Source organism: Carcharodon carcharias (assembly GCF_017639515.1).
Source record: "Carcharodon carcharias isolate sCarCar2 chromosome 38 unlocalized genomic scaffold, sCarCar2.pri SUPER_38_unloc_5, whole genome shotgun sequence".
Taxonomy (NCBI): domain Eukaryota; kingdom Metazoa; phylum Chordata; class Chondrichthyes; order Lamniformes; family Lamnidae; genus Carcharodon; species Carcharodon carcharias.
In genome coordinates this window covers 999,500-1,027,074 of record NW_024470809.1, presented here as the reverse complement: position 1 = coordinate 1,027,074, position 27,575 = coordinate 999,500, and the positions used below count along the sequence as shown (strand labels likewise).

The 27,575-nt window shown below is 53.7% G+C and overlaps 1 protein-coding gene across 1 annotated transcript in view; it reads left to right on the top strand.

The window, feature by feature from the left end:
• Window positions 1–25,128, top strand: part of LOC121274839 (membrane-associated phosphatidylinositol transfer protein 1-like) — a 32,863-nt gene extending 7,735 nt beyond the window's left edge. Inside the window, exons 3-11 of the mRNA XM_041182205.1 lie at window positions 7,126–7,296; window positions 9,407–9,555; window positions 11,334–11,447; window positions 13,419–13,535; window positions 14,753–14,901; window positions 16,633–16,782; window positions 21,295–21,478; window positions 23,568–23,696; window positions 24,886–25,128. Coding sequence (XP_041038139.1) covers window positions 7,126–7,296; window positions 9,407–9,555; window positions 11,334–11,447; window positions 13,419–13,535; window positions 14,753–14,901; window positions 16,633–16,782; window positions 21,295–21,478; window positions 23,568–23,696; window positions 24,886–25,128 — 1,406 coding nt within the window. The remainder of the gene's footprint in view (window positions 1–7,125; window positions 7,297–9,406; window positions 9,556–11,333; window positions 11,448–13,418; window positions 13,536–14,752; window positions 14,902–16,632; window positions 16,783–21,294; window positions 21,479–23,567; window positions 23,697–24,885) is intronic.
• The last annotated feature ends 2,447 nt before the right edge of the window (window positions 25,129–27,575 follow it).

Here is a 27,575-nt window from a genome sequence, read left to right as displayed (position 1 = left end):
TATATTAAAGGAGACTGTGCTGGGATTCACTGTACATTAACAGGGACAGTGCTGGGATTCACTGTATATTAAAGGAGACTGTGCTGAGATTCACTGTACATTAATGGGGACTGTGCTGGCATTCACTGTATATTAACAGGGACTGTGCTGGGATTCACTGTATATTAATGGGGACTGTACTGGGATTCACTGTATATTAACGGGGACTGTGCTGGGATTCACTGTACATTAACAGGGACAGTGCTGGGATTCACTGTACATTAACAGGGACTGTGCTGGGATTCACTGTACATTAATGGGGACTGTGCTGGGATTCACTGTATATTAACGGGGACTGTGCTGGGATTCACTGTATATTAACGGGGTCTGTGCTGGGATTCACTGTACATTAACGGGGACTGTGCTGGGATTCACTGTACATTAATGGGGACTGTGCTGGGATTCACTGTATATTAACGGGGACTGTGCTGGGATTCACTAAATTAACAGGGACTGTGCTGGGATTCACTGTACATTAACGGGGACTGTGCTGGGATTCATTGTATGTTAACGGGGACTGTGCTGGGATTCACTGTATATTAATGGGGACTGTGCTGGGATTCACTGAATATTAACGGGAACTGTGCTGGGAATCGCTGTATATTAATGGGGACTGTGCTGGGATTCACTGTATATTAATGGGGACTGTGCTGGGATTCACTGTATATTAACGGGGACTGTGCTGGGATTCACTGTATATTAATGGGGACTGTGCTGGGATTCACTGTATATTAACGGGGACTGTGCTGGGATTCACTGTATATTAATGGGGACTGTACTGGGATTCACTGTATATTAACGGGGACTCTACTGGGATTCACTGTACATTAACAGGGACTGTACTGGGATTCACTGTATATTAACGGGGACTGTGCTGGGATTCACTGTACATTAACAGGGACTGTGCTGGGATTCACTGTACATTAACAGGGACTGTGCTGGGATTCACTGTATATTAACGGGGACTGTGCTGGGATTCACTGTATATTAACAGGGACTGTGCTGGGATTCACTGTATATTAATGGGGAGTGTACTGGGATTCACTGTATATTAAAGGAGACTGCTGGGATTCACTGTACATTAACAGGGACAGTGCTGGGATTCACTGTATATTAAAGGAGACTGTGCTGAGATTCACTGTACATTAATGGGGACTGTGCTGGCATTCACTGTATATTAACAGGGACTGTGCTGGGATTCACTGTATATTAATGGGGACTGTACTGGGATTCACTGTATATTAACGGGGACTGTGCTGGGATTCACTGTACATTAACAGGGACAGTGCTGGGATTCACTGTACATTAACAGGGACTGTGCTGGGATTCACTGTACATTAATGGGGACTGTGCTGGGATTCACTGTATATTAACGGGGACTGTGCTGGGATTCACTGTATATTAACGGGGACTGTGCTGGGATTCACTGTACATTAATGGGGACTGTGCTGGGATTCACTGTATATTAACGGGGACTGTGCTGGGATTCACTAAATTAACAGGGACTGTGCTGGGATTCACTGTACATTAACGGGGACTGTGCTGGGATTCATTGTATGTTAACGGGGACTGTGCTGGGATTCACTGTATATTAATGGGGACTGTGCTGGGATTCACTGTATATTAACGGGAACTGTGCTGGGAATCGCTGTATATTAATGGGGACTGTGCTGGGATTCACTGTATATTAATGGGGACTGTGCTGGATTCACTGTATATTAACGGGGACTGTGCTGGGAATCGCTGTATATTAACGGGGACTGTGCTGGGATTCACTATATTAATGGGACTGTGCTGGGATTCACTGACATTAATGGTGATTGTGCTGGGATTCACTATATAAATGGGGACTGTGCTGAGATTCACTGTATATTAACGGGGACTGTGCTGAGTTTCACTGTATATAAATGGGGACTGTGCTGGGATTCACTGTATATTAACGGGGACTGTGCTGGGATTCACTATGTTAATGGAGACTGTGCTGAGATTCACTGTATATTAAAGGAGACTGTGCTGAGATTCACTGTATATTAAAGGGGACTGTGCTGGGATTCACTGTATATTAACAGGGACTGTGCTGGGATTCACTGTATATTAACGGGGACTGTGCTGGGATTCACTGTATATTAAAGGGGACTGTGCTGGGATTCACTGTATATTAATGGGGACTGTGCTGGGATTCACTGTATATTAAAGGAGACTGTGCTGAGATTCACTGTATATTAACGGGGACTGTGCTGGGATTCACTGTACATTAACAGGGACTGTGCTGGGATTCACTGTATATTAATAGGGACTGTGCTGGGATTCACTGTATATTAAAGGAGACTGTGCTGAGATTCACTGTATATTAACGGGGACTGTGCTGGGATTCACTGTACATTAACAGGGACTGTGCTGGGATTCACTGTACATTAATGGGGACTGTGCTGGGATTCACTGTATATTAATGGGGACTGTGCTGGGATTCACTGTATATTAACGGGGACTGTGCTGGGATTCACTGTATATTAACGGACTGTGCTGGGATTCACTGTATATTAAAGGGGATTGTGCTGGGATTCACTGTATATTAATGGGGACTGTGCTGGGATTCACTGTATATTAACGGGGACTGTGCTGGGATTCACTGTATATTAACAGGGACTGTGCTGGGATTCACTGTACATTAACAGGGACTGTGCTGGGATTCACTGTACATTAATGGGGACTGTGCTGGGATTCACTGTATATTAATGGGGTCTGCGCTGGGATTCACTGTATATTAATGGAGACTGTGCTGAGATTCACTGTATATTAATGGGGACTGTGCTGGGATTCACTGTATATTAATGGGGACTGTGCTGGGATTCACTGTATATTAAAGGAGACTGTGCTGAGATTCACTGTATATTAACGGGGACTGCTGGGATTCACTGTATATTAATGGGGACTGTACTGGAATTCACTGTATATTAACGGGGACTGTACTGGGATTCACTGTACATTAACAGGGACTGTACTGGGATTCACTGTATATTAACGGGGACTGTGCTGGGATTCACTGTACATTAACAGGGACTGTGCTGGGATTCACTGTACATTAACGGGGACTGTGCTGGGATTCACTGTATATTAACAGGGACTGTGCTGGGATTCACTGTATATTAATGGGTACTGTGCTGGGATTCACTGTATATTAATGGAGACTGTGCTGAGATTCACTGTATATTAATGGGGACTGTGCTGGGATTCACTGTATATTAATGGGGACTGTGCTGAGATTCACTGTATATTAACGGGGACTGTGCTGGGATTCACTGTATATTAATGGGGACTGTGCTGGGATACACTGTATATTAATGGGGACTGTGCTGTGATACACTGTATATTAATGGGGACTGTGCTGGGATACACTGTATATTAATGGGGACTGTACTGGGATTCACTATGTTAACGGGGACTGTGCTGGGATTCACTGTACATTAATGGGGACTGTGCTGGGATACACTGTATATTAATGGGGACTGTACTGGGATTCACTGTATATTAACGGGGACTGTACTGGGATTCACTGTACATTAACAGGGACTGTACTGGGATTCACTGTATATTAATGGGGACTGTGCTGGGATTCACTGTACATTAACAGGGACTGTGCTGGGATTCACTGTACATTAACGGGGACTGTGCTGGGATTCACTGTATATTAATGGGGACTGTGCTGGGATTCACTGTATATTAACGGGGACTGTGCTGGGATTCACTGTACATTAACAGGGACTGTGCTGGGATTCACTGTACATTAACAGGGACTGTGCTGGGATTCACTGTACATTAATGGGGACTGTGCTGGGATTCACTGTATATTAATGGGGACTGTGCTGGGATTCACTGTATATTAACGGGGACTGCTGGGATTCACTGTACATTAATGGGGACTGTGCTGGGATTCACTGTATATTAACGGGGACTGTGCTGGGATTCACTGTACATTAACGGGGACTGTGCTGGGATTCACTGTATATTAATGGGGACTGTGCTGGGATTCACTGTATATTAAAGGAGACTGTGCTGGGATTCACTGTATATTAATGGGGACTGTGCTGGGATTCACTGTATATTAATGGAGACTGTGCTGAGATTCACTGTATATTAATGGGGACTGTGCTGGGATTCACTGTACATTAATGGGGACTGTGCTGGGATTCACTGTATATTAACGGGGACTGTGCTGGGATTCACTGTACATTAACAGGGACTGTGCTGGGATTCACTGTACATTAATGGGGACTGTGCTGGGATTCACTGTATATTAATGGGGACTGTGCTGGGATTCACTGTATATTAACGGGGACTGCTGGGATTCACTGTACATTAATGGGGACTGTGCTGGGATTCACTGTATATTAACGGGGACTGTGCTGGGATTCACTGTACATTAACGGGGACTGTGCTGGGATTCACTGTATATTAATGGGGACTGTGCTGGGATTCACTGTATATTAAAGGAGACTGTGCTGGGATTCACTGTATATTAATGGAGACTGTGCTGAGATTCACTGTATATTAATGGGGACTGTGCTGGGATTCACTGTATATTAATGGGGACTGTACTGGGATTCACTGTATATTAACGGGGACTCTACTGGGATTCACTGTACATTAACAGGGACTGTACTGGGATTCACTGTATATTAACGGGGACTGTGCTGGGATTCACTGTACATTAACAGGGACTGTGCTGGGATTCACTGTACATTAACAGGGACTGTGCTGGGATTCACTGTATATTAACGGGGACTGTGCTGGGATTCACTGTATATTAATGGGGAGTGTACTGGGATTCACTGTATATTAAAGGAGACTGTGCTGGGATTCACTGTACATTAACAGGGACAGTGCTGGGATTCACTGTATATTAAAGGAGACTGTGCTGAGATTCACTGTACATTAATGGGGACTGTGCTGGCATTCACTGTATATTAACAGGGACTGTGCTGGGATTCACTGTATATTAATGGGGACTGTACTGGGATTCACTGTATATTAACGGGGACTGTGCTGGGATTCACTGTACATTAACAGGGACAGTGCTGGGATTCACTGTACATTAACAGGGACTGTGCTGGGATTCACTGTACATTAATGGGGACTGTGCTGGGATTCACTGTATATTAACGGGGACTGTGCTGGGATTCACTGTATATTAACGGGGACTGTGCTGGGATTCACTGTATATTAACGGGGACTGTGCTGGGATTCACTGTACATTAATGGGGACTGTGCTGGGATTCACTGTATATTAACGGGGACTGTGCTGGGATTCACTAAATTAACAGGGACTGTGCTGGGATTCACTGTACATTAACGGGGACTGTGCTGGGATTCACTGTATATTAACAGGGACTGTGCTGGGATTCACTGTATATTAATGGGGACTGTGCTGGGATTCACTGTATATTAAAGGAGACTGTGCTGAGATTCACTGTATATTAATGTGGACTGTGCTGGGATTCACTCTATATTAAAGGAGACTGTGCTGAGATTCACTGTATATTAACGGGGACTGTGCTGGGATTCACTGTACATTAACAGGGACTGTGCTGGGATTCACTGTACATTAATGGGGACTGTGCTGGGATTCACTGTATATTAATGGGGACTGAGCTGGGATTCACTGTATATTAACGGGGACTGTGCTGGGATTCACTGTATATTAACAGGGACTGTGCTGGGATTCACTGTATATTAAAGGGGACTGTGCTGAGATTCACTGTATATTAATGGGGACTGTGCTGGGATTCACTGTATATTAACAGGGACTGTGCTGGGATTCACTGTACATTAACAGGGACTGTGCTGGGATTCACTGTATATTAACAGGGACTGTGCTGGGATTCACTGTATATTAAAGGAGACTGTGCTGAGATTCACTGTATATTAATGGGGACTGTGCTGGGATTCACTGTATATTAATGGAGACTGTGCTGAGATTCACTGTATATTAATGGGGACTGTGCTGGGATTCACTGTATATTAATGGGGACTGTGCTGGGATTCACTGTATATTAAAGGAGACTGTGCTGAGATTCACTGTATATTAACGGGGACTGTGCTGGGATTCACTGTATATTAATGGGGACTGTACTGGGATTCACTGTATATTAACGGGGACTGTACTGGGATTCACTGTACATTAACAGGGACTGTACTGGGATTCACTGTACATTAACGGGGACTGTGCTGGTATTCACTGTACATTAACAGGGACTGTGCTGGGATTCACTGTACATTAACAGGGACTGTGCTGGGATTCACTGTATATTAATGGGGACTGTACTGGGATTCACTGTACATTAACAGGGACTGTGCTGGGATTCACTGTATATTAATGGGGACTGTGCTGGGATTCACTGTATATTAACAGGGACTGTGCTGGGATTCACTGTATATTAATGGGGAGTGTACTGGGATTCACTGTATATTAAAGGAGACTGTGCTGGGATTCACTGTACATTAACAGGGACAGTGCTGGGATTCACTGTATATTAAAGGAGACTGTGCTGAGATTCACTGTACATTAATGGGGACTGTGCTGGGATTCACTGTATATTAACGGGGACTGTGCTGGGATTCACTGTATATTAAAGGAGACTGTGCTGGGATTCACTGTATATTAAAGGGGACTGTGCTGGGATTCACTGTATATTAATGGGGACTGTACTGGGATTCACTGTACATTAACAGGGACTGTGCTGGGAATTGCTGTATATTAACGGGGACTGTACTGGGATTCACTGTATATTAATGGGGACTGTGCTGAGATTCACTGTATATTAATGGGGACTGTGCTGGGATTCACTGTATATGAATGGGGACTGTTCTGGGATTCACTGTATATTAATGGGGACTGTGCTGGGATTCACTGTATATTAACAGGGACTGTGCTGGTCAATAATGGGGAGTCTGCTGGGATTTTTCACCACTAATATGGGATCTGCTGGATTTTCATCCCTCATGCAGGCTCAAGTTTCAGACTTGGTTCTGTGGGAGAGAAATGCTCTGATTCCCTTGTTCAGCCTGTCTCTCTGTCTCTCTCTCCAGCTGACACACTTCAGTCCTACCCCTCGATGTTCAGCGGTGTCCCTGAGCCAATGTCCACCACCATGCTGACTCCCGCCCACAGCGATATCTGGCCGAGCAGTGAGCACCTCGTCTCCACCGAAGGACAAGCAGCCCAGCCAGCCAGTCCGGCACCGTGTAACGTTGCCCGGGGTAAGATCGTTTCCCACTCCTTGAGTCCGGAAGGGCGGCAAATCCCAGAGGAACGCCCCGCTTTCTGACGGCTGTAATGTTCCAGCGCAGGTCGGGAGCCAGGCTGTGTAACAACTGTCCCAAATGGCCCAGATTCGTTACCACCCCTCTCCTCCATCCAGCAACCCCCCCCCCCCGCCAACCCTGGACATCGCTGGACATTTTTCCCCTACGGGAATGTATCCAATTCCCGCTTTTGAAAGTTCCTCTCGAATCCCCTGCCACCACCCATTCAGGCAGCACTCTCCAGATGACAGTGCGGCACTCCCTCAGTACTGACCCTCCGACAGTGCGGTACTCCCTCTGTACTGACCCTCCGACAGTGCGGCGCTCCCTCAGTACTGACCCTCCGACAGTGCGGCACTCCCTCAGTACTGACCCTGCGACAGTGCGGCACTCCCTCAGTACTGACCCTCCGACAGTGCGGCACTCCCTCAGTACTGACCCTCTGACAGTGCGGCACTCCCTCAGTACTGACCCTCCGACAGTGCGGTACTCCCTTTGTACTGACCCTCCGACAGTGCGGCGCTCCCTCAGTACTGACCCTCCGACAGTGCGGCACTCCCTCAGTACTGACCCTGCGACAGTGCGGCACTCCCTCAGTACTGACCCTGCGACAGTGCGGCACTCCCTCAGTACTGACCCTCCGACAGTGCGGCACTCCCTCAGTACTGACCCTCCGACAGTGCGGCACTGCCTCAGTACTGACCCTCCGACAGTGCGGCGCTCCTTCAGTACTGACCCTCCGACAGTGAGGCACTCCCTCAGTACTGACCCTCTGACAGTGCGGCGCTCCCTCAGTACTGACCCTCCGACAGTGCGGCGCTCCCTCAGTACTGACCCTCCGACAGTGCGGCGCTCCCTCAGTACTGACCCTCCGACAGTGAGGCACTCCCTCAGTACTGACCCTCTGACAGTGCGGCGCTCCCTCAGTACTGACCCTCCGACAGTGCGGTGCTCCCTCAGTACGGACCCTCAGACAGTGCGGCGCTCCCTCAGTACTGACCCTCCGACAGTGCGGCGCTCCCTCAGTACTGACCCTCCGACAGTGCGGCGCTCCCTCAGTACTGACCCTCTGACAGTGCGGCTCTCCCTCAGCACAGACCCTCCGACAGTGCGGCACTCCCTCAGTGCCGGTGTGTAGATTATGGCACTGTGTGTTTGGAGTGGGTCTGCAACCCACAATCCTCTGACCCAAGGTGAAATTTTACTGAGGATGAACTTGGATCTTGTGGTTTTTGAAGAGATTTGAGTCACGCGCTGCAATCCGCGATATTCCATGTGCTTTCTCTTTCCTGGGATGTGGGCTTCGCTGGCTGGGCCCAGCAATTATTGCCCATCCCTAATTGCCCCTTGAGAAGGTGGTGGGTGGGTGAGCTGCCTTCTTGAGCCGCTGCAGTCCCTGTGGTGTAGGTACACCCACAGCGCTGTTAGGGAGGGAGTTCCAGGATTTTGTCCGTGTGGTGTAGGTACACCCACAGCGCTGTTAGGGAGGGAGTTCCAGGATTTTGTCCGTGTGGTGTAGGTACACCCACAGTGCTGTTAGGGAGGGAGTTCCAGGATTTTGTCTGTGTGGTGTAGGTACACCCACAGCGCTGTTAGGGAGGGAGTTACAGCATTTTGTCCGTGTGGTGTAGGTACACCCACAGCGCTGTTAGGGAGGGAGTTCCAGGATTTTGTCCGTGTGGTGTAGGTACACCCACAGCGCTGTTAGGGAGGGAGTTCCAGGATTTTGACCCGTGTGGTGTAGGTACACCCACAGCGCTGTTAGGGAGGGAGTTCCAGGCTTTTGACCCCAGCAACAGTGATGAAACGGCCGATATATTTCCAAGCCGGGATGGTGAGGGGCTCGGAGGGGAACTTCCAGGTCGTGGGTGTTCCCCATGTGTCTGCTGCCCTTGTCCTTCTAGATGGTAGTGGTCTTGGGTTTCGGCGGCGCTGTCGAAGGAGCCTTGGTGAGTTGCTGCAGTGCATCTTGTAGATGGTACACACACTGCTGCTACTGTGCGTCGGTGGTGGAGGGAGTGAAGGAGGTTGATTGAAGTTTGTGTTTGTTCATTGTTTTCTGCAGTGATCGAGAGATGGTGGGGGTCTAAGCGCATTGACTACGCTCTGTACTGTCCAGACGCCCTCACTGCATTCCCCACAGTTACCCTTCCACACCTCTTCCACGCCAGCTACTGGGAGTCAACCGATGTCGTGGCTTTTATACTCCGACAGGTAAGGTAGACCCCCAATTGCACACCAGGGTCAGCATCGAGCGCTCCCAGGACAGGTACAGCACGGGGTTAGATACAGAGTAAAGCTCCCCCTACACTGTGCCCATCAAACACTCCCAGGACAGGTACAGCACGGGGTTAGATACAGAGTAAAGCTCCCTCTACACCGTCCCCATCAAACACTCCCAGGACAGGTACAGCACGGGGTTAGATACAGAGTAAAGCTGCCTCTACACTGTCTCCATCAAACACTCCCAGGACAGGTACAGCACGGGGTTAGATACAGAGTAAAGCTCCCTCTACACCGTCCCCATCAAACACTCCCAGGACAGGTACGGCTCGTGTTAGATACAGAGTTTTGCTCCCTCTACACTGTCCCATCAAATACTCCCAGGACAGGTACAGCACGGGGTTAGATACAGAGTAAAGCTCCCCCTACACTGTCCCCATCAAACACTCCCAGGACAGGTACAGCACGGGGTTAGATACAGAGTAAAGCTTCCTCTACACTGTCCCCATCAAACACTCCCAGGACAGGTACAGCACGGGGTTAGGTACAGAGTAAAGCTCCCTCTACACTGTCCCCATCAAACACTCCCAGGGCAGGTACAGCACGGGGTTAGATACAGAGTAAAGCTCCCTCTACACTGTCCCCATCAAACACTCCCAGGGCAGGTACAGCACGTGTTAGATACAGACTAAAGTTCCCTCTACACTGTTCCCATCAAACACTCCCAGGACAGGTACAGCACGGGGTTAGATACAGAGTAAAGCTTCCTCTACACTGTCCCCATCAAACACTCCCAGGACAGGTACAGCACGGGGTTAGATACAGAGTATAATGCTCTGTTAATCTCACCCTGACTCTTTATTGCCCACTTCAAGAACATAAGAACAGGAGGAGGCCATTCAGCCCCTCTAGCCTGTTCCTTTCTCAGTTGAGACCCCTGCTGACCTGTGGCACATATCCCACGATTACTTTACCCGCTGTTCGTTAATTCCTTTGGAAAACAGGAACTTCCCAATCTCCGGGCTGAAAGTTAACTCATCTCGCATCGACTGGGGTTTGTCGATGGGAGTTCTGAGCTCCGATCGCCCTTTATGTGGACGAGTGTTTGCTAACCTCACTGCTGAACATTTGTCCTGGAACGTTTACAACCTGCTCCCTCATCTGAGACTCCCCCAGCCCTCGGGAATAGTCTCTCTCTCTCTCTCTCTCTATTGACCCGATCGTGCCCCCCTTCAGTCTCTTGCAAACTCTAACCAGTTAAGTCCCAGGGAACCCGCAGCCCCTGGTTTGTGGTGATCCCTCCCTGTCATTTCGAACGTGTTCGATTCTGAAGGGCGTTTGAGCGGCTCGATGCTGAGAGACTGGGACGTTTTGGTTGAGGGGGGGTTCACAGTCCTCACGATCAGGGGGTGGGACGATTTGATACTGTGAGAGGTGGGGGGGGGTGGAAATTTCTCCGCTTGGAGGGGCTGTGAGTCTCTACCTCCCCCCCCCCCACCGCCAGAGAGAGCTGTGGGATGCTCGGAAGTCACTGAGTTACATTCAGGACTGGGACGCAGAGGGATTTGGGGCGCTGTGTGGGTTTGGAGGAGTTGGTGCGGAGTCGAGGTGGAGGACCTGGAGCAGGCTGGGGGGGTGTGTGGGGGGCGGGGTGCGGAATACCTCCCCCTCCCCCTCCCCTTCCCTCGGTTCCTGATGTCCGTGTGCCTCCCGGGGTCCTGAATCCGCTTCTGTTCCTCTCGCCCCACCCCCACCCCCACTCCCTGCAGGTGATGAAGCAGCAGAACGTGGAACCCGAACAGTCGGGCCTGGAAATCTCGGACTACAGCCCTCCGCTACCTCGCGAGAAGTGGTTGCGCAGACGCACCCAGGTCAAGATACGGGTAGGTAGGACCAGCAACAGCGGCACTGCACTGAGCGCCAAATCTCACCTGGAATGAATTGCCCCCCCCCCCCACCCCACCCCAACTCATGTGGCGAATCACGTGTCCCACCTTACACCTGGGTAAGATTTTGTACTGGGCTGGAAACAGTCGCCAGGACACATGGAAAAATTGCCAAATTTCAGGCCACCACGCCAACCCATACTGTGAGAACAAAGGCTGCCGATGGTTCAGCAAATTGGCTCTCCGGTACGACTTAATTCTTGCATGTGGGCATGAGATGCGGGTGTCACTGCAGAGTCCAGTGTTGGCTGCCCATCCCTAATTGCCCCCTTGAGAAGGTGGTGGTGGTGGTGAGCCGCCTTCTTGAGCCGCTACAGTCCCTGTGTGGTGTAGGTAAACCCACAGTGCTGTTAGGGAGGGAGTCCCAGGATTTTGACCCAACGGCCGATATATTTCCAAGTCGGAATGGTGAGCCGCTCGGAGGGGAACTTCCAGGTGGTGGGTGTTCTCCATGTGTCTGCTGCCCTTGTCCTTCTAGATGGTAGTGGTTATGGGTTTGGAAGGTGTTGTCTAAGGAACCTTGGTGAGTTGCTGCAGTGCATCTTGTAGATGGTTCACACACTGCAGCTACTGTGCGTCGGTGGTGGAGGGAATGAATGTTTGTGGACAGGGTTTCAATCAAGCGGGGCTGCTTTGTCCTGGACAGTGTTGAGCTTCTTGAGTGTTGTTGGAGCTGCATCACTTATGCAGTGGCAGGAGTGTGTGTACCATCTACAAGATGCACTGCAGGAACTCACCAAGGCTCCTTCGACAGCACCTTCCAAACCCACGACTACGACCATCTAGAAGGACAAGGGCAGCAGACACATGGGGAACACCCACTGCCTGGAAGTTCCCCTCCGAGTCACTCACCATCCCGACTTGGAAATATATCGGCTGTTCCTTCACTGTCGCTGGGTCAAAATCCTGGAACTCCCTCCCTAACAGCGCTGTGTGGAGTATTCCATCACATTCCTGACTTGTGCCTTGTAGGTGGTGCACAGAGATAGGGAGGGTTGTAGGGTCTGGAGGAGGTTACAGAGATAGGGAGGGTTGTAGGGTCTGGAGGAGGTTACAGAGATAGGGAGGGTTGTAGGGGCTGGAGGAGGTTACAGAGATACGGAGGGTTGCAGGGACTGGAGAAGGTGACAGTGATAGGGAGGGTTGTAGGGGCTGGAGGAGGTTACAGAGATAGGGAGGGGTGTAGGGACTGGAGGAGGTGACAGTGATAGGGAGGGTTGTAGGGGCTGGAGGAGGTTACAGAGATAGGGAGGGTTGTAGGGGCTGGAGGAGGTTACAGAGATAGGGAGGGTTGTAGGGGCTGGAGGAGGTTACAGAGATACGGAGGGTTGCAGGGACTGGAGAAGGTGACAGTGATAGGGAGGGTTGTAGGGGCTGGAGGAGGTTACAGAGATAGGGAGGGGGTGTAGGGACTGGAGGAGGTGACAGTGATAGGGAGGGTTGTAGGGGCTGGAGGAGGTTACAGAGATAGGGAGGGTTGTAGGGGCTGGAGGAGGTTACAGAGATACGGAGGGTTGTAGGGGCTGGAGGAGGTTACAGAGATAGGGAGGGGTGTAGGGACTGGAGGAGGTGACAGTGATAGGGAGGGTTGTAGGGGCTGGAGGAGGTTACAGAGATAGGGAGGGTTGTAGGGGCTGGAGGAGGTTACAGAGATAGGGAGGGTGTAGGGACGGGCGGAGGTTACAGAGATAGGGAGGGTTGTAGGGACGGGCGGAGGTTACAGAGATAGGGAGGGTTGTAGGGACGGGCGGAGGTTACAGAGATAGGGAGGGGTGTTGGGGCCGGTTGCAGACCCTACAACCCTCCCTACCTGGGTAACCTAATGGGAATGGGAAGCCCTCTGATCCATTGGGATTATCTACGTTGTCGAGGTTAACATTTTTGCCTCCTTGTGTTTGCAATCACCAGAACGTGGCAGCCAATCACAGGGCCAGCGATGTGGTTGTGTCTGTCGGTGGCCCCCAGGTCTTGAGCGGGAGATTCACCTACGGGCCCTTGGATGTTGTCACGCTGACCGGCGAGAAGGTAAGGCCAGCCCTTCCCCCCGCCCCACCAGGACCCTCGGTGGGTTTTGGGTTTCCACCCCCCCCCCAGACGTACTGCCCATCCCACCCCACCACCCCCCCGCCCCACCCCCCCCCCCCCCCCCAGACTCGAGCAGAGGTCAAAGCCTTTGTCCCATTGCGAACAGGTGCCTGATCGCACCGATAGAGCAGCAGCGCACACCCCCTTCATCACCGGCGTCCCTCGCTCCCTCTTCCCCCTCCCGCGTGACTCCTTCCCTCCCTCTGTGCCGGAGCCTTGCTCCCTTCCTCGCACCCGCCACTGGCAGGTATGGGCTCCCTGCTGGCTCTCTGCATCCCCCCACATTTCTTTTACCCTCTCCCCGCGCCCTCTGCCCTCTCCCTCCCCACCCCCCCACCCCCCGATCTACGTGCTCCCCCTTCATCTAAGTGCTCCAGACTCGATCTACGCACTTCCTTCTCAACCTGAGCTCTCCTTCCTTGATCCACGCTCTCCCAGTTCCGGACCCCCGCTCTCTCTCCCCCCTGTTCTGGACCCCCCCGCTCTCTCTCCCCCCTGTTCTGGACCCCCGCTCTCTCTCCCCCCTGTTCTGGACCCCCCCGCTCTCTCTCCCCCCTGTTCTGGACCCCCCTGCTCTCTCTCCCCGCTGTTCCGGACCCCCGCTCTCTCTCCCCCCTGTTCTGGACCCCCCCGCTCACTCTCCCCCCTGTTCTGGACCCCCCTGCTCTCTCTCCCCCCTGTTCTGGGCCCCCCCCCCCCCCGCTCTCTCTCCCCCCTGTTCTGGACCCCCCCGCTCACTCTCCCCCCTGTTCTGGACCCCCCTGCTCTCTCTCCCCCCTGTTCTGGACCCCCCCGCTCTCTCTCCCCCCTGTTCTGGACCCCCCTGCTCTCTCTCCCCCCTGTTCCGGGCCCCCTCCCGCTCTCTCTCCCCCCTGTTCCGGGCCCCCTCCCGCTCTCTCTCCCCACCGTTCCGGACCCCCGCTCTCTCTCTTCCCTCAGTCTGCACCGCCCTTGTTCTCTCCCCTTCTCTCTGTCCACCTCCGTGCACCCTCTCCCCTACGCGTCCTCTACTTCTCCCCCCAAACCTCCACCCACCCACCCCGCCCCCCCCCCCCGACGACCCCTGCCTCACTCCGTGCCCTGCCGCACCTTCTCTCCACTCCCGCTCTCCCCGCACCCCCCTCTGTCAGGCTGCTCTCTTGCTCTCACCCCGACAGGTTGACGTCTACATCATGACCCAGCCTTCGTCGGGGAAGTGGATCCAGTATGGTTCCGAGACCACCAGCAGCAGCGGAAGGATCTGCTGCAGCCTCCCGCCAGACAAGTGGCTCCCCCTTGGCACTTACCCTGTCCGCATGTTTGTCAGGTAACAGCCCGGGAAGCTGCGGAGAGACCCGTTGCGGGGGGTGGGGGGGGGGGGGAGCGCGGCGGGGTGGTAGTGCTGGGACTGCTCTCTTTGGGAGCAGGGAAGGTTAAGGGGGGCGGTGGGGTGGGGAGATCGAATCGAATCGAAATCCCAAGGGGAGGAGGGGGGGGTTTCCCGATCGAGGGAACGAGGGGAAGGCGTTTCCAGTGGCAGGAGGGTCGGGAAGCGGAGGGAATCGGGAAAGGGAGCAGAGGGGGAGATGAGGAGAATTGTTTATTTCCCACACAGCGAGTTGTTGTGATCTGGAAGACGCTGCCTGAAAGGGCGGTGGAAGCAGATTCAACAGGGGGACCCTCGAAAGGGGCAATTGGAGAAATACCTGAAGGGGAAAAATTTACAGGAATACGGGGGGAGAGGGGAGGGGTAGAGAGCAGAGGGGGGAGCGTGGGATTAATTGGATAGATCTTTCAGAGCCAGCACAGGGTTGATGGGCTGAAAGGCATACCTCAGGAAGTATATATTGGCCTCGGAGTGGGCATGTCGGACATTCACCCCGGTCTAAAGGGGGTTAAATCTCGAGGACGGGTTTCACAGACTCAGGATATGGGTTTGGCAGAGAGATGATATGTGTTATGTCGTGGGGCACCTGGTGGGAGAGTCCAGAACAAGGGGGCAGACCCTTATAAGAACAGGGATTGTGTAACATGTGCAGGGACAGGGTAAGGGTCATTCACTGTGTAACTGTACAGAGTCACTGTTTATTCAGGGTGAGGATCACTCACTGTGTCACTGTACAGAGTCACTGTTTATTCAGGGTAAAGATCACTCACTGTGTCACTGTACAGAGTCACTGTTTATTCAGGGTAAGGATCACTCACTGCGTCACTGTACAGAGTCACTGTTTATTCAGGGTAAGGATCACTCACTGTGTAACTGTACAGAGTCAGTGTTTATTCAGGGTAAGGATCACTCACTGTGTCACTGTACAGAGTCACTGTTTATTCAGGGTAAGGGTCACTCACTGTGTCACTACAGAGTCACTGTTTATTCAGGGTAAGGATCACTCACTGTGTCACTGTACAGAGTCACTGTTTATTCAGGATAAGAGTCACTCACTGTGTAACTGTACAGAGTCACTGTTTATTCAGGGTAAGGGTCACTCACTGTGTAACTGTACAGAGTCACTGTTTATTCAGGGTAAGGATCACTCACTGTGTCACTGTACAGAGTCACTGTTTATTCAGGGTAAGGATCACTCACTGTGTCACTGTACTGAGTCACTGTTTATTTAGGGTAAGGATCACTCACAGTGTAACTGTACAGAGTCACTGTTTATTCAGGGTAAGGATCACTCACTGTGTAACTGTACAGAGTCAGTGTTTATTCAGGGTAAGGATCACTCACTGTGTCACTGTACAGAGTCACTGTTTATTCAGGGTAAGGATCACTCAGTGTGTCACTGTACAGAGTCACTGTTTATTCAGGGTAAGGGTCACTCACTGTGTCACTGTACAGAGTCAGTGTTTATTCAGGGTAAGGGTCACTCACTGTGTCACTGTACAGAGTCACTGTTTATTCAGGGTAAGGGTCACTCACTGTGTCACTGTACAGAGTCACTGTTTATTCAGGGTAAGGACCACTCACTGTGGCACTGTACAGAGTAACTGTTTATTCAGGGTAAGGGTCACTCACTGGCCTGTTGATGGTTGTTCCTGACCTTTGCCCTCACAGGGGTGACCACACTTACGCAGAGTGTTATCTCTCAGTGCTACCGAAAGGAATGGAATGTGTGGTCTTCAGTATCGATGGTTCCTTCGCCGCTAGCGTCTCCATCATGGGCAGTGATCCCAAGGTGCGGGCTGGAGCTGTCGATGTAGTGAGGTAGGTAAATCTTCAACCTTTCGTCCATCACTGGACCCAGTGGTCTCAGAGTCAGGACAGTGACAGGCAGAGAGGGGAAGAGGCAGAGAGAGAGACACACACAGACAGAGAGAGATAGACATAGACACTGAAACAGAACAGAGAGACAAGCAGAGAGAGATGGAGAGTGAGAGGCGGCGAGAGTGAGGTAGAGAGTGGTAGAGTGAGGTGGGGGGAGCGAGCATGAGGTGGTGGGGGGGAGAGAGAGAGAGGGAACGCGAGGTGGGGGGAGAGAGAGACTGGGGATGGGAGAGACAGTGAGCGCGAGGTGGGGGAGAGAGACTGGGGTGGGAGAGAGAGAGTGCGCACGGGCGGGAGAGAGAGAGCACGCGCGGGGCGGGAGAGAGAGAGCACGCGCGGGGCGGGAGAGAGAGGGTGCGCGGGGCGGGAGAGAGAGAGAGCGCACGGGGCAGGAGAGAGAGAGCACGCGCGGGGCGGGAGAGGGAGCGCGCGTGGGGCGGGAGAGAGAGAGAGCGCGCGGGGCGGGAGAGAGAGAGCGCACAGGGCGGGAGAGAGAGAGCGCGCACGGGGCGGGAGAGAGAGCGCGCGCGGGGCGGGAGAGAGAGCGCGCGCGTGGGGTGGCAGAGAGAGAGAGCGCACGCAGGGCAGGGGAGAGAGAGCGCGCGCGGGGCGGGGGATAGAGAGAGCGCAAGGCGGGCAGAGAGAGAGAGCGCGCAAGGTGGGCAGAGAGAGAGAGCGCGCAAGGCGGGCAGATAGAGAGAGCGTGCAAGGCGGGCAGAGAGAGAGAGCGCGCAAGGCGGGCAAAGAGAGAGCGCGCAAGGCGGGCAGAGAGAGAGAGAGAGAGACTGGGGCGGGAAAGAGAGAGAGAGACGGGCGGGAAAGAGAGACAGAGCACAAGGTGGGCAGAGAGAGAGCGCAAGGTGGGCAGAGAGAGAGAGAGCGCAAGGTGGGCAGAGAGAGAGAGAGCGAGGTGGGGAGAGAGAGAGCACGAGGTGGGGAGAGAGAGAGCGCAAGGTGGGGAGAGAGAGTGGGGCGGGAGGGAGAGCACAAGGTGGGGAGAGAGAGACTGGGGCAGGAGAGAGAGAGAGCGCGAGGTTGGGGGAGAGAGAGAGAGAGAGCGTGAGGTGGTGGGAGAGAGGTGGGAGGGAGAGAGAGCGCGAGGTGGGGGAGAGAGAGAGCGGGAGGTGGGGGGAGAGAGAGAGAGGTGGGAGGGAGAGAGAGAGCGCGAGGTGGGGGGAGAGAGAGAGAGGTGGGGGGAGAGAGAGAGGTGGGAGGGAGAGAGAGAGGTGGGGGGAGAGAGAGAGGTGGGGGGAGAGAGAGAGGTGGGGGGAGAGAGAGAGCATGAGGTGGGGGGAGAGAGAGAGCATGAGGTGGGGGGAGAGAGAGAGCACGAGGTGGGGGGAGAGAGAGAGGTGGGAGGGAGAGAGAGAGAACGCGAAGTGGGGAGAGAGAGAGAGGTGGGAGGGAGAGAGAGTGCGCGAGGTGGGAGAGAGAGCGTGAGTTGGGGGAGAGAGAGAGGTGGGAAGGAGAGAGCACGAGGTTGGGGGAGAGAGAGAGCGCGAGGTTGGGGGAGAGAGAGAGAGCGCGAGGTGGGGGGAGAGAGAGAGGTGGGAGGGAGAGAGAGAGCGCGAGGTGGGCGGAGAGAGAGGTGGGAGGGAGAGAGAGAGCGCGAGGTGGGTGGAGAGAGAGGTGGGAGGGAGAGAGAGAGCGCGAGGTGGGAGGGAGAGAGAGGTGGGAGGGAGAGAGAGAGCACGAGGTGGGAGGGAGAGAGAGAGCGTGAGGTGGGAGAGAGAGCGTGAGTTGGGGGGAGAGAGAGAGGTGGGAGGGAGAGAGAGCGCGCGAGGTGGGGGGTAGAGAGAGAGAGAGCGCGAGGGGGGGAGAGGGAGACTGGGGCGGGAGAGAGAGAGAGTGTGAGGTGGGGGGAGAGAGAGAGCGCAAGGTTGGGGGGAGAGAGAGTGCGAGGTGGGGGGAAAGAGAGAGCGCGAGGTGCGGGGAGAGAGGGCGCGAGGTGGGGGGGGAGAGAGAGAGGTGGGAGGGAGAGAGAGAGCGCAAGATGGGGGGAGAGAGAGAGAGCGCGAGGTGGGGTGGGAGAGAGACGGGAGGAGAGAGAGTGGGAGAGAGGGGGAAGCAGAGGCACAGACTGTGATGCAGAAACAGGGAGTTAGGCAGATAAGAGAGTAAGATGCAGACAGGTAGAAAAGGAAGTAAAAAAGAAATGAAAGCATAATAAAGATGATATAAAGTAGATAAAACAGCAATTTATACGGCACCTTTACATAACGGAACATCCCAAGGTCCTCGACAGGAGCATCATCAAATTATGACACTGAGCTACACAAAGTGAGCACATCCTGAGACTTCACTACATCCGGTGATGAAATGGATGGAGGGAGGAGGTTTCCTCTGGCTGTGGGGGGTGGTGGGGTCCAGAACAAGGGGTCACAGTCTCAGGATACCGGGCAGGCCATTTGGGACTGAGATGAGGAGAAACCTCTTCACTCAGAGGGTGGTGAACCTGTGGAATTCTCCACCCCCGAGGCTGTGGAGGCCAAGTCACTGAATATATATAAGGAGGAAAGAGATAGATTTCTGGACTCTAAAGGTGTCGAGGGGTAGGGGGAAAGAGCGGGAGCACGCGCTGAGCTAGAGGATAGGCCATGGTTATGCCGAATGGGGGAGCAGGCTCGAGGGGCCGAATGGCCTTCTCCGGCTCCTGTTTCTCTATGTTTACAGAGGGAATTCTCGAGCCCAGGGGTCCAGGCAGCTAAAGGCACGGCCGCCAGTGGTGGAGCGATGGGAATCGGGGGATGGTTGAGAGGCCGGAATGGGACGAGCGCAGAGATCGCGGAGGGTGGGGTAAATATACCTGACAGCCTGGCTCCCGGCACGTTTCACAGCCGATGAGGGATTTTTTTTGAAGTTTAATTACTGTCACAATGTCGGAAAACACAGCAGCCAATTTTCGCACAGCAAGATCCCAAAGCCAGCAATGTGACCAGTGACTGGACCATTTGGTTTTACTTATGTATTCGCTGAGTCATAAATATTGGCCCCACGACTCTATACCGGATTCTAATGGTGTACCCAGAACCCAGTGGCCCCAACAAACACTCCCAGGACAGGAACAGCACGGGGTTAGATACAGAGTAAAGCTCCCTCTACACTGTCCCCATCAAACACTCCCAGGACAGGTACAGCACGGGGTTAGATACAGAGTAAAGCTCCCTCTACACTGTCCCCATCAAACACTCCCAGGACAGGTACAGCACGAGGTTAGATACAGAGTTTTGCTCCCTCTACACTGTCCCATCAAACACTCCCAGGACAGGTACAGCACGGGGTTAGATACAGAGTAAAGCTCCCTCTACACTGTCCCCATCAAACACTCCCAGGACAGGTACAGCACGGGGTTAGATACAGAGTTTTGCTCCCTCTACACTGTCCCCATCAAACACTCCCAGGACACGTACAGCACGGGGTTAGATACAGAGTAAAGCTCCCTCTACACTGTCCCCATCAATCACTCCCAGGACAGGTACAGCACGGGGTTAGATACAGAGTAAAGCTCCCTCTACACTGTCCCCATCAATCACTCCCAGGACAGGTACAGCACGGCGTTAGATACAGTGTAAAGCTCCCTCTACACTGTCCCCATCAATCACTCCCAGGACACGTACAGCACGGGGTTAGATAGAGAGTAAAGCTCCCTCTACACTGTCCCCATCAAACATTCCCAGGAGAGGTACAGCACGGGGTTAGATACAGAGTAAAGCTCCCTCTACACCGTCCCCATCAAACACTCCCAGGACAGGAACAGCACGGGGTTAGATACAGAGTAAAGCTCCCTCTACACCGTCCCCATCAAACACTCCCAGGACAGGTACAGCACGGGGTTAGATACAGAGTAAAGCTCCCTCTACACTGTCCCCATCAAACACTCCCAGGACACGTACAGCACGGGGTTAGATACAGAGTAAAGCTCCCTCTACACCGTCCCCATCAAACATTCCCAGGACAGGTACAGCACGGGGTTAGACACAGAGTAAAGCTCCCTCTACACTGTACCCATCAAACACTCCCAGGGCATTTCAGCACGGGTTTAGATATAGAGTAAAGCTCCCTCTACACTGTCCCCATCAAACACTCCCAGGACACGTACAGCACGGGGTTAGATACAGAGTAAAGCTTCCTCTACACTGTCCCCATCAAACACTCCCAGGACAGGTACAGCACGGGGTTAGATACAGAGTAAAGTTCCCTCTACATTGTCCCCATCAAACACTCCCAGGACAGGTACAGCACGGGGTTAGATACAGAGTAAAGCTCCCTCTACACCGTCCCCATCAAACACTCCCAGGACAGGTACAGCACGGGGTTAGATACAGAGTAAAGCTCCCTCTACACTGTCCCCATCAAACACTCCCAGGACAGGTACAGCACGGTGTTAGATACAGAGCAAAGCTCCCTATGCACTGTCTTGTTCTCACCCTAGCTCCTGTTTCTCTGTCACAGACACTGGCAGGACCGTGGCTACCTGATTGTCTATGTCACTGGACGACCGGACATGCAGAAACAGAAGGTCGTAGCCTGGCTCTCCCAACACAACTTCCCTCACGGTATCGTTTCCTTCTGCGATGGCCTCGTCCACGACCCACTGAGGCAGAAGACTGCCTTCCTACAGAGTATGGTGCAGGAGGTAAGCAGGAAAGCCCCAGGCTTCTTCTCTGGCCTGGTGCTGACTGGGATAGTGGGGCTGCAGGCGGTGGGTGTTCCCCATGTGTCTGCTGCCCTCGTCCTTCTAGATGGTAGAGGTGGTGGGTTTGGGCGGTGCTGTCGAAGGAGCCTTGGTGAGTTGCTGCAGTGCATCTTGTAGATGGTACACACACTGCTGCCCCTGTGCGTCGGTGGTGGGGGGAGTGAGTGTTTAACGTGGTGGATGGGGAGCTGATGAAGCGGGCTGTACCCTGTCTGTTGGGAGCACATCCTTTCTGTAACTTGATGACCAGAAGTGGACATGGTGCTGCAGCTTTGGTCTAACTCATGATGTGGATTGTTCTCGCGTAAGCTCCCAGCTCTTCTCTTTATTGGCTGAGCAATTCAATGTAAGGTTCCTCTTTACCTTCTCAACTGCATCCATCTGTCCAAACACCTTCAGGGAATCACTAACCTTCAGTTTCATTCACATCACACAAGTGCCAGGCAATGACCATCTCCAACGAGAGAATCTAACCATCGTCCCTTGATGTTCGATGGCATTACCATCACTGAATCCCCCACTATCAACATCTTGGAGGTTACCATTGGCCAGAAACTGTACTGAGACCAGCCATATAAATACTGTGGCTACAAGAGCAGGTCAGAGGCTGGAAATCCTGCGGAGAGTAATTCACCTCCTGACTCCCCAAAGCCTGTCCACCATCTACAAGGCACAAGTCAGGAGTGTGATGGGATTCTCCCCACTTGCCTGGATGAGTTGCAGCTCCCACAACACTCAAGAAGCTCGACACCGTACAGGACAAAGCAGCCCCGTTTGATCGGCCCCCCCCATCCATAAACATTCACTCCCTCCACCACCGATGCACAGTAGCAGCAGCGTGTGTACCATCTACAAGATGCACTGCAGCAACTCACCAAGGCTCCTTAGACAGCACCTTCCAAACCCACCACCTCTACCATCTAGAAGGACAAGGGCAGCAGACACATGGGGAACACCCACCACCTGGAAGTTCCCCTCCAAGTCACCCACCATCCCGACTTTGGAAATATATCGGCCGTTCCTTCACTGTCGCTGGGGTCAAAATCCTGGAACACCCTCCCTAACAGCGCTGTGGGTGTACCTACACCACATGGACACAATCCTGGAACGAACTCCCTAACAGCACCGTGGGTGTACCTACACCACACAGGGGACAAAATCCTGGAACTCCCTCCCTAACAGCGCTGTGGGTGTACCTACACCACACGGACAAAATCCTGGAACTCCCTCCCTAACAGCGCCGTGGGTGTACCTACACCACACAGGGGACAAAATCCTGGAACTCCCTCCCTAACAGCGCTGTGGGTGTACCTACACCACACAGGGGACAAAATCCTGGAACTCCCTCCCTAACAGCGCTGTGGGTGTACCTACACCACACGGAAAAAATCCTGGAACTCCCTCCCTAACAGCGCTGTGGGTGTACCTACACCACATGGACAAAATCCTAGAACTCCCTCCCTAACAGCGCCGTGGGTGTACCTACACCACACGGGGACAAAATCCTGGAACTCCCTCCCTAACAGCGCCGTGGGTGTACCTACACCACAGGGACAAAATCCTGGAACTCCCTAACAGCGCTGTGGGTGTACCTACACCACACGGACAAAATCCTGGATCTCCCTCCCTAACAGCGCCATGGGTGTACCTACACCACACAGGGGACAAAATCCTGGAACTCCCTCCCTAACAGCGCCGTGGGTGTACCTACACCACACAGGGGACAAAATCCTGGAACTCCCTCCCTAACAGCGCCGTGGGTGTACCTACACCACACGGGGACTGCAGCGGCTCAAGAAGGCGGCTCACCCACCCACCCACCACCTTCGCGAGGGGGCACTTAGGGATGGGCAATAAACGCTGGGCCCGGCCAGCGGTGCCCACATCCCTGTGAAAGGAATAACGACAAAAACCTTTTCCGGACGTGCTCTCCTCTTACCCCTCTCCACGTGCCGGTGTCTGTTTGCCGGGTGGTCTCTTTTCCTGTTTTCTCCACCCCGAGTTCACCGTAACTCTTGTTTCTGCGCAGGCTCAGGTGAAGATTGAAGCGGCCTATGGCTCGATGAAGGATATCTCGGTGTACGCGCTGCTCCCTGTGCCGGCCCAGCAGGTCTACATTGTCGGCAGGCCATCCAAAAAGTGGCTGAATCAGTGCCAGGTATTCTCTCCTCTTCTCCAGCCGTCCCTCAGGGGGAGTGAGGGTGCCTCGGGACCTGCACGCAGGGGGGCAGGCCTTGCTCGGTGCGGGGTGTGGGGGGGTGGTGGGGGGGGGGGTGGGTCCGAGCTGCTTCAGGCCTACGTGTCAGGCCTATGAGCGACGCCTCCTGCCCGGCGGGGCTGCTTTGGGGTGACTGGCACCTCAATGCTGGGCACGTTGGCCGGGGAGAGGGAGTTAGACCACCTTTCTTGCCCTTGGATTTGGAGGGTCGGTTGGAGGGACTTCTCCAGCGCTTTCGAGGTGCCCCCCACTGTAGGCTGACCCCGAGTCTTTATTATTCATTTATGGGACGCGGGTGTCGCTGGCTGGGCCCAGCATTTATTGCCCGTCCCTAATTGCCCTGTTCAGGGGGGCATTTAAGAGCCGACCACATTGCTGTGGGGGTCCGGAGTCACAAGTCGGCAGATTTCCCTTCCCTGAAGGGCATTAGTGTACAAGGTTATGAGGGGCACGGACAGGGTGGATAGGGAGCAGCTGTTCCCCTTTAGTTGAAGGGTCAGTCACGAGGGGACATAAGTTCAAGGTGAGGGGCAGGAGGTTTAGGGGGGGGATGTGAGGAGAAGCTTTTATACCCAGAGGGTGGTGAGGGTCTGGAATGCGCTGCCTGGGAGGCTGGTGGAGGCGGGTTAGCCTCACATCCTTTAAAAAGTACCTGGATGAGCACTTGGCGTCGTCATAACATTCAAGGCTATGGGGGGGTGGGTGGGGGGCAGAAGTACTGGTCAATGGGGTTAGGGAGGTAGGTCAGGTGTTTCTCACGGTGTCGGCGCAGACTGGATGGGCCGAAGGGCTTCTTCACTGCACCGTGGGATTCTGTGGTCAGCGAACCCCATGGGGGTTTTGTTTAACGACAGTCGACAATGGTTTTGTGGTCACCCTCCCGGATACGTATCGGATTCAGGCTCCACCTGCGGTGGGATTCGAACCCGGGTCCCCACGGGTTGCTGGAGCAGTGACTCTGCCACTGCCTCCGCCCTCAGTCTACGACGGGTACAGGAGCTTGGGGTGGGATCACTGCAGCCCAGTAACCCACGCCCTCAGCGTCGGCTGTGCGTATCCCGCGAATGAATTTATGCGACTTTGTTGTGTCGTAACTAAGACATGTCTCTCTCTCTCTCTCTCTGGGCAGTTCCTGAGCGAGGGCTACATGACGCACCTAGCGCAGCTGGAGAACCGGAGGACCCACGCGGCCGTGCCCGCCAACGCCCGGGTGGGTCTGGCCAAGGGCAGCTTCGCAGGCGCGGGCAGGGGCAGCTTCCCCCGCACCGCCTGCCCCCCCCGCTGCCGCTCGGAGCACGGGGGCTCGGCCGGGGTCACCGAGCAGGCCCGCAAGCCACGGAGCGTCAGCCTCCGCTTCAACAGCGAGCCGTGACCCGGGGGAGGGGGGCGGGGGGGGGGTGGTGGCGGGAGCGAGCGGTCCGGGTCCTGCCGACCGCCTCCCCTTTTCCTTTTAAGAGCAGGCAATCATGTCGATCCGATCGGCGCCTGGGTGGGGGTGGGGGGTCACGTCTCCGAAGCGCCGCCCTTTTGTCTGCCAGGACGGTGAGACGTATTTGTGGATTGCCGGCACTCCTCCTCGACCCTCCCCTCGCCACCACCCTCCCCCCGCACCAGCCCAAAACCAGTCTCGAGACAAGCCTGGTCTCGCCAAAAGGATCGCTTTGAGTTCGCCACCGTCAACCCTTTGACTCCTTGCTGTCCACCATCGAAGCGTCGCCATCGCACACCCACGACTCCTGTCGGCAACGCTCGCCAGGGCTGACCCTTCGACTCCTCGCCCCCGCCCTCTCGCTCTTCACCGTCGTCGACCTTTGACTTGAGCCGTCGGCCTTTTGACACTTGGCCGCCGCTGACCTTTGGACCCCTCGCCATCGCCGACCTTGCACATCGCCGCCATCGCTACCTCACCCTCGAAGGCGGCCGGGAGCGGCTCACCCATTCTGTCGCCACCGCCTCCCCCTCAGCTGGCTGACCGGGCACGAAACTGGACAGTTCACCCTGCGGACCGCCGTAACTCGCTGCTCGTGGACAGAGAGTCGGCTACACTGGAAAAATCCGAACCGCTGACCTTACACCCGGCCTTGTACTTGTCTCCCCTCCGATGTCACATAGCTTGTATTTTTGTCCCCTCCGATGTCACATAGCTTGTATTTTTTATTTAAATCCGCCCGCGGACGTGATATCTTCTTGTATCTTTGCTCCGACGGCGATGAAGTTATGGGGAAGGGGGGGGGGGGGCGGGGTGGGGGAGGAAGATGGAGGGTCTGCGGATGTGTTGCCACTTTGAGCAGTGCTTCGTGAACGGACCAGTGCGAACGTCCTCCGCTCTGATTGACGGCTGTCGGTCTTCCTCCCTTCACAATCAACCATCCAAGCAACCAAGGCACAAATGAACGAGTGGTGTAAATATTTAACTGTTTATTTCCCTGCTGGTGCAAGAGGATTTGACAATCTTCCCCTCTCTCAGTATTGTAAACAATAAAAGAGCCAACTCAATTTGGAGGCAACTGTCCACTGAGTTTAACTGTGGGATATGGTACTAAAGGTACAGCATGGAGTTAGATACAGAGTAAAGCTCCCTCTACACCGTCCCCATCAAACACTCCCAGGACAGGTACAGCACAGGGTTAGATACAGAGTAAAGCTCCCTCTACACTGTGCCCATCAAACACTCCCAGGGCAGGTACAATAGGGGTTAGATACAGAGTAAAGCTCCCTCTACACCGTCCCCATCAAACACTCCCAGGACAGGTACAGCACAGGGTTAGATACAGAGTAAAGCTTCCTCTACACTGTCTCCATCAAACACTCCCAGGACAGGTACAGCACGGGGTGAGATACAGAGTAAAGCTTCCTCTACACTGTCCCCATCAAACACTCCCAGGACAGGTACGGCACGTGTTAGATACAGAGTAAAGCTCCCTCTACACTGTCCTCATCAAACACTCCCAGGACAGGAACAGCACAGGGTTAGATACAGAGTAAAGCTCCCTCTACACTGTGCCCATCAAACACTCCCAGGACAGGTACAGCACGGGGTTAGATACAGAGTAAAGCTCCCTCTACGCTGTCCCCATCAAACACTCCCAGGACAGGTACAGCACGGGGTTAGATACAGAGTAAAGCTTCCTCTACACTATCCCCATCAAACACTCCCAGGGCAGGTACAGCACGGGGTTAGATACAGAGTAAATCTCCCTCTACACCGTCCCCATCAAACACTCCCAGGACAGGTACAGCACGGGGTTAGATACAGAGTAAAGCTTCCTCTACACTGTCCCCATCAAACACTCCCAGGACAGGTACAGCACGGGGTTAGATACAGAGTAAAGCTTCCTCTACACTGTGCCCATCAAACACTCCCAGGACACGTACAGCACGGGGTTAGATACAGAGTAAAGCTCCCTCTACACTGTCCCCATCAAACACTCCCCGGACAGGTACAGCATGGGGTTAGATACAGAGTAAAGCTCCCTCTACACTGTCCCCATCAAACACTCCCAGGACAGGAACAGCACAGGGTTAGATACAGAGTAAAGCTCCCTCTACACTGTGCCCATCAAACACTCCCAGGACACGTACAGCACGGGGTTAGATACAGAGTAAAGCTCCCTCTACGCTGTCCCCATCAAACACACCCAGGACAGGTACAGCACGGGGTTAGATACAGAGTAAAGCTCCCTCTACACTGTCCCCATCAAACACTCCCAGGACAGGTACAGCACGGGGTTAGATACAGAGTAAAGCTCCCTCTACACTGTCCCCATCAAACACTCCCAGGACAGGTACAGCACGGGGTTAGATACAGAGCAAAGCTTC